A 7,617-nucleotide genomic window follows, 5' to 3' on the forward strand; every position below is an offset into this window, starting at 1 on the left:
GCGGGAACCATTGCGAATACATTGATATATAATAATATTCAATTATGTTAGTTTCTTCGACGATGTGTGTCCTCATCTGAAGCTCTGTTACATGGTAAAAATATACATACTAAATCGCCCCCTTAAGATAAACAAATGTGCTAAGTAATAATTATATAAATAATAATAATGCCCGGCTAAAGTTGGATGGGGCGGGCTGGATATTTTTTACATATCCAGATGTCTGGGTCTTTCTTCAAATTGTTTGAGTTAACTTGATGCTTTTGATATAGATTAAAAATATACGGGTGCTAATAAAAAATGGTTTTGCATGTTTGCAATCAAAAGTATGTAGATTTGTTTTTTTTTATAAAAATAAATTATAACATGTTTTTCTGGCAAATTGTACTCATATCATCAATCGTAGCAGACCAAACGTTCGTGGCAATGGGAAACCAATATATTTTGCTGATTATTTGCCAAAAAAATTGATTAAGATACAGAGTGGATCAGTTCTAATTTTATATTTCAACATATACAATTATACATATACTCCGTGTTCACCTAGTGCGCGCAAGTCCAATATCTAGGTTAATAAAAGATATCTTTTTTTTTCTACAGTGTTGCCTACTTTCTCGAGCTGCACAAAATGAAAATATATTTGCCTATACAGGGTGTTCGGTTTTTCCTGGGCAGGTACCAACTTAACTTTTTTAAATGGAAACATATATTTTTTATGGCATTATCGAATTTTACGTGAAAAATTAACGGGACTTTGTGTTATGATCCCTATTAAAATATTGATAGTTTTCGAGATAATCGACTTTTCATTTTTTTTTCTTATGTTTCGTCACTTCTAGTAGTTGACATAATTAAGATTGTATGACAGTTACAAATTATTTTTTTTTAGGAACTGTAAAGTGAAGATGGCTCTTTCAAAAACGCATCAAAATTGAACCTACGATATACAGGGGGCAAAAAAAATCGTGCCAAACCTGATAATTTAAAATTTAACAAATCTCGACTTTTTCAAATAGAACGCCCTGTGTTTTATGATTTTATTAGATGCCTTTCTGTATACCTTACAATTTTTAATAACTTTCCCTATACCTAAGGTGCGTGGTTTTTGCAAAAAAAAACTATTTTTATGTAAAATACCGGATTTGCACTCGTTCCTTTATCGGGAAAAATATTGTAAGCGTATTTATTTTTATTTTTATTAGTTGTCTAGCTACACTATTTAAAATAAAAATTAATAACTGAAAAATTTAGATATTTAACTTTAATAAATAAATCTTTATGGAAAGTTGCCATTTATTTGTAAATAAAATCAAAAAAACTTAAAATCGCTACAAATAATTAAGAATTAGCAAAATATGGGAAATGTTTGCTTACAAAGCAAATAATCCAAATTTAAAGAGATTCCCACTGTTTTGAAAATGTGAAGGAAATGTTTGAATGAACAGCAAATGCGAATTATGTGAAAACTACCAGGAGACATGAAAGTAACAACGGTAATCAGTTTAAAGTTGTAACTACTGTAGTATTACAGAAAAGTGTCGATTTTTTCGAAATTTCGCTTATATAATTTAAGTTGAAATTACACTTTTTGGATGCAGTGTTAAATCTTTCACAAATTTGGCTTAAACTTTTTTTTTGTTATTACCATAGCAACGCCAGTATGAAGAACACCGTTTTAAAATTTTTAAACTGTCATAACTTCTAAATACCTTAATCGATTTCAATAAATCAGGGCTCATTTTAAAGAACCATTAATAAAATTTGTGTTTATGATATGTGAATAGAAATATTATTTTCTTGCGCAACAGTAGACGACGCTAATTAGAAAAGTTTGGTTGGGCGGTAGGCAGGAGAGGGTAGCGCTGTGAGGTCATAGTACCCAGGTCTTTTTACGTATTTCAAAACAATAATCAATTACCTATTTCTTTGAACAAAATGATCAGTATTCTATTTGCCGTGCTCAGAAGAGGTCGACGTATAAAATATCGTCTTAAAATTAACTGTTACAGTTTGTGACGCGCTTTTCCTCGGTTCTCTCTTTATGGATCGTTCGGTGTAGATTTTTATTACTTTTAACTATGGTGTGTACACCCCCTGTAATTTAATTTTTCGGAAAGGTTTTATATTCCTCGGACTGGACTCTAAACGATGACGTTAGTTAATAATTTAAATATTCGGTTTTATTCTCGGGCGCCAGTTTCCNGCAGTGTTAAATCTTTCACAAATTTGGCTTAAACTTTTTTTTGTTATTACCATAGCAACGCCAGTATGAAGAACACCGTCTTAAAATTTTTAAACTGTCATAACTTCTAAATACCTTAATCGATTTCAATAAATCAGGGCTCATTTTAAAGAACCATTAATAAAATTTGTATTTATGATATGGGAATAAAAATATTATAATTAAGTACTGCATTTTATAGTATTTAAAAGAACTGTTACATTCAATTCTACCATATTTTATTTAATGAATTGTATTGTATTGTATTGTCTTTTCTTGACCCGTAAACGAAAGTTCGGCTTCGGCCAAAAAAAATCACATTCGGTCGGTCTCTACTGAAAACTAATAACATATCGGTTTTTTCGTCAACTGTGTCTATTGCTCATCTTAGAATAGGAATAACAATTCGTGGAAATAATGACAGCTGTAACTAATATAGCCTACTATGTTTTCTATCAAAAGTTTAGTTAAATCTACTTATTCTGATAACAAGAAACCTTCGCAGCTTAGGTACACGGATTATTGAGACTCCCTGTATATATTGATAACCTTAAAACTTCTTTGTAGGTCATTGCTATGACTCTTCTTACGGAGAACCCCGTCCACGACCTGTTTCTGGTCGTAACCACAGTCTTGGTCCTCATTTACCCCTTCTTCCACCGCTCCTATCAGTACTGGAAGAACAGAAACTTCCCCTACCTCGAGCCTACATTTCCTCTGGGCAACAGCCCGTATCTCTTCACCAGTACCATGGGCTTCGGACTGGATACTGTTAAGTACTACGAACGAGAAAGAGTGGAAGAACATGAGGGCTAAGCTTACCCCAACGTTCACATCGGGGAAAATGAAGATGATGTTCCGCACCGTCTTAGAGACCAGCAAGTATATGACGGACGCCATCGAAACGTCCGCCCTAGAACGGAAGGACATCGACATCAGGGAGGTAAGTGCAGATTTATAGAGATGTGACTTGTCTTAATGAAAGTTCCTGGTAGTTAAAATTTGCCGATTTATCTCAAAATTAATTAACAAATGCAACTGTACGAGATCTCTGTCAGTAACTTTTTTATTTGAGGAATAGAAAAGAAAAAATGCTTCATACTATAATATCAAGAAAAATGTTGAAGCTTCTAAAACGAAATTCTATCAAAAAATTATATATTATAAAAAGTTATTCTTGAAGTGTATCCTATTTCGTTTCAGGCATCGAAAAATAGAGTAAAGATCTTTACTCTACCTTAATTCCTGAAATATTTCAATTTTCTACTTCTGTGTAACCCATTTTAATTAAATAATAAGACTGTCAAACAATAATAATGTTGTCATGACATTATCTGTCACTGTCACGGCCTACCATATAACATTGTCCATGAGTAAATAGGCCCCCTCACGGCCTAATTAGTGAGATTTAGTTAAAATACCTGTACGCATTTTGGACCATATCAATGTCCGATATGTCAAAATATATTACAACTAAATCTGTAAATCCTTTCGTAATTGGAAAAAGGCCTGAAGGAGGTCTAACAATTACGAGATGTCTTATTTTCTTAATAAAAAAACCTTCTTTTCTTTTTATCTCGCTTATTGTTAGAGATGGACCCAACAAACTCTATATGAATATGCTTGACAAAGAACGTACTATATCCAAATATGTAAAAATATACCTACAGGGTGTTCTGTTTATAATAACAAAGTTAACATCCGCGGCCATTTTGTTTGGACTTCATTTGTTTTTCTACTACCTATCATTTTCGAAAAATTCATAAAAAATCGTTCAACTTTTGTATTTCACAATTTTTTTGTACCTCTAAAAACAAAATAGTTAATGGGGGGATTCAAAATCACTCTGTACACGGCAACGCCATCTATCAGTACGAAGATAAATAACATATTTTTAAGTCAAATTAACCTTGTTTACTGTCCACTGTCTATGGTTAAAAGCAAGGACATTTAAATAAAGGGGACTATGCATGTCACAGTCTATCTCATATGTTGAGTGAAGCTAGACAAGGGGAAAGCAGAGGGCTTTATTTTCATCCAACTGATGCGCGCGATTACATCTCCAATGGCGTACATTTTGGATGGGTCAAAATAAAATATTTTATAGTCCTAAGTCAATATATTTCAACAGCTACTCAGTATTTTTATAATAAATATATATAATATTTTTATAACTTCTTGGAATCCCAATAACTGTAACCATTTCTTTCTTGTTGCACCATCCCCAAGCATCCTAAAAACGTTCACATTTCACTTTTAGAATACTGAGGCAAATTTTCAGTGAGACATAAAAATATATTCCCAAAGGAGAACATCAAATGGTTGAATGAATGCAACTTTCAGTTGATTGCATCTTCGGTATTTTTATGTATAAGTGAACCACCACCATATTTTTGCTGTTGTATTTATTCAGTTTTTATGCTCGTGCATTTAGTAAAATTGTAAATATATTTTTGAAAAGGTTTTTGTCGTAGAGGAAAATGAAAATGATGAATGATTAAAATTTGTAATGTTGGGTATAAGGGATAACATTGAAATACCTATAAATATATTAAATATAAATAATGTCTGTAACTTATTTGTGGTGCAGCATTTTCCTTTGATTTTAATGGCCAAACGTGGTTCATATTATTGTTTTCTTACTATTTCAGCAAAAATTTTAAAAAAATACCAAGTCAGTTTTATAAAATTTTACCGTTATTCAAATAAAAGTTACCCACACGCACGACAATGGCCACAGTTGCATATACATTCCAAAGTCACCTTCAAGCACGCTTACCTGTGGAAGGATAGCTGATGTGGATGTTTATAATCCAATTTCTTACAAATTCTGCACTGTCTAACCATATTCACACCTTAAAAGTTTATCCAAAATACATGTATAAACACTAATCACGTTTCACTTACTAAAATCACAACTATTTTCTAACAAGAGACGCCATATTCTGCCAACCACGGCAGAACGAACGAGGAACACGCTACAAATTATTGCGTAGTTGCCAAGTCTTCAAACATGGCAAATATGAAAAATGAAAAATAGTTTAATATGTACAGAATTTAACAATATTGTATGCATAACTTAATAATACTATCCTATAATAATAATTTTCACTATTGTGATGAAAATTACGATAAAAATATTAAGTACATTTCCAGTATAATTATACAGCTGACAACAATGATACAATTAGACTGTGAATAGACCAGGCTTCATCTAGAAATGTAAATAAATAAGTCCCCTTTATTTAAATGTCCTTGGTTAAAAGTGATTTCAAATACATTTTATTTCTTATTGTTGAGCTAATAATTATTATTTATGTAGTAGAGAATCGAAATATCTACGAATAAAATGAGAGGTCGATCCGATCGGATAATTAGAAACGGAGAAAACCCGGAAAAATTGCAAAAATTTAGCGTTTTTTACAAGCTTTTATTTCAATCAAATTCTTTGCTATTAAGTTTCTGGATGCATTGGCGGTGCTCCGATTTTAATTTTTCTGCCGGATGTTAAAAGTAGAAATGCAGGGTGTCCCGAAATTCATGCAACAAAATTTGGTCACAAATTCTTAAAACAAACTTAGGGGTCCCGTATTTTTTATTTTTGCCAAGTGGCCCCCCTCTTTCGGGGTTACAGCCCCCTGAAGTCCGCCCCTAAGAATAATCTTTTTTTTATATCCCAGAAGTGCTACGTTTTTTGGCGGGGAACCCCCTTAAGACAATTTTTTGTGGGCCCCCTTGTCTCTGGAGTCAAAAAAATGTGGTCGCATATTTAAATTTCTTAAAAATTATGAGTCCACTAGAAAGCCATTAAATTTAGAAACATTTTGTCTCTTTATACTTTTTTCGTAAAACGCAATGTTTTCGAGAAAAATGTCAAAATGTGATCGAATACATATCGTGATTTGCGATTTTCCTCAAAAACATTGCGATTTTCGAAACAAATATCACGAGTCAAAAAAGTTTCTAAATTCAATGGCTTTTTAGCTAACTAATAATTAAAAAAAAAAAATGCGTCCAAATTTTTCTGGTTCCAAAGACAAGGGGGGCCACGAAAAAGTGTCTTAAGGGGGTTTCTCGTCAAAAAGCGTAGCACTGTGAGATTCCACATGTCATAAAACCTCTGTGTATCAAATTTAGTGATTCACGTACAACATGGTTTTGAGATATAAAAAAATACTTCTCAGGGGCAGATTTCAGGTGGCTGTAACTCCGAAAGAGGGGGCCAGTTGGCCCCCTTGAAAAAATACGCGTCCCCTGAATTTGTCTTAAGAATCTATGACCAAATTATGTTGCATGAATTTCCGGACACCCTGTATAATCCTACAAAATTTATATTCTAATTTTCCGATAAAATGACGCGAAATAGGTGAAAAATTCCTCCAAACGTGCTCAAAAATATTGTCAATTATAGTTTAAATATCATTGTAAGTGGTGTGATACATAATAAATAACACCAATATACGGAATCACAATGTTGTGGAACCTATGGACATTTTTTGTTTTATTCCTGCATTTTTTGACGTTTACGCGGAATCTTCCCATCAAACCTCAATTTGAAAGTTTTCTTACAAAATGTAGGTACTTTTCTGTTCCAAAGAATATCTATACATTTAGGTGTCCTTGTTAAGGAAATTTACAATTACATTTTGTATATATCACCAATTACAATAATATTAAGCTATACTATACTATAATTAACAATAGATATTCAAAACTGTATACCTATAGGTATATCCCCTGCCCCTCATCTCCCGACTTTCCCCAGATACTCGACCAGGTAAGCGCGCTAGGCCGTTCTTAAGGATGGAAACTGATGCATCTCTGGTTGCCTAAATTATACCGAAAAATTATAGAAAACACCCCTTTTTTTATTCCAATATATCTTTTTAAAGCAATGGAAGAAAGTAGTAAAATTTCATATGACATTTGGCAAAGTATAAATGAAGACAGTAAAGCAAACATTAATTGGGATAAATAATTCGTGAAAAATTAATTTCTAAATATGAAGGTTTTTTGGACTTTTACAAAGAAACGATTATTTCTTCATAGTATTGTAGAATTATGCAATTTTTTATATAGTTGGCTTTTAATAAATAAACTGATTAGACTTTATTTCATAGTTTGTTCAACACTTTATTATTTAAAAAGTTATATTGGAATAAAATTATTAAAAAATATTCATTCATGAACAGCATTATATCGGACCTTTAATTCGCTTGATTTGTAATAGATGTCGCACTAGTAAAAATTTATTTTTGAATGGACTCGGGTTATTTTTAACGAACAGCTGTTGTATGTGGTTAATTTGGTATAACCTGATTCTGAATTGGTAGTCATGGTTTCTGTTAATTGATACGTAAATATTTAAAGAATGTCATGATCATTTTAGATATATT

The 7,617-nt window shown here is 32.1% G+C and overlaps 1 protein-coding gene across 1 annotated transcript in view; it reads left to right on the top strand.

The window, feature by feature from the left end:
• The first annotated feature begins 2,788 nt into the window (after positions 1-2,788).
• Positions 2,789-7,617, top strand: part of LOC108909785 (cytochrome P450 6a2-like) — a 30,064-nt gene continuing 25,235 nt past the window's right edge. The window contains exon 1 of the mRNA XM_018714209.1: positions 2,789-2,997. Within this exon, the coding sequence (XP_018569725.1) occupies positions 2,798-2,997 (200 nt within the window). The 5' untranslated portion in view covers positions 2,789-2,797. The remainder of the gene's footprint in view (positions 2,998-7,617) is intronic.

The sequence above is a fragment of the Anoplophora glabripennis genome, unplaced genomic scaffold (assembly GCF_000390285.2).
Source record: "Anoplophora glabripennis isolate ALB-LARVAE unplaced genomic scaffold, Agla_2.0 scaffold392, whole genome shotgun sequence".
NCBI classification, from domain to species: domain Eukaryota; kingdom Metazoa; phylum Arthropoda; class Insecta; order Coleoptera; family Cerambycidae; genus Anoplophora; species Anoplophora glabripennis.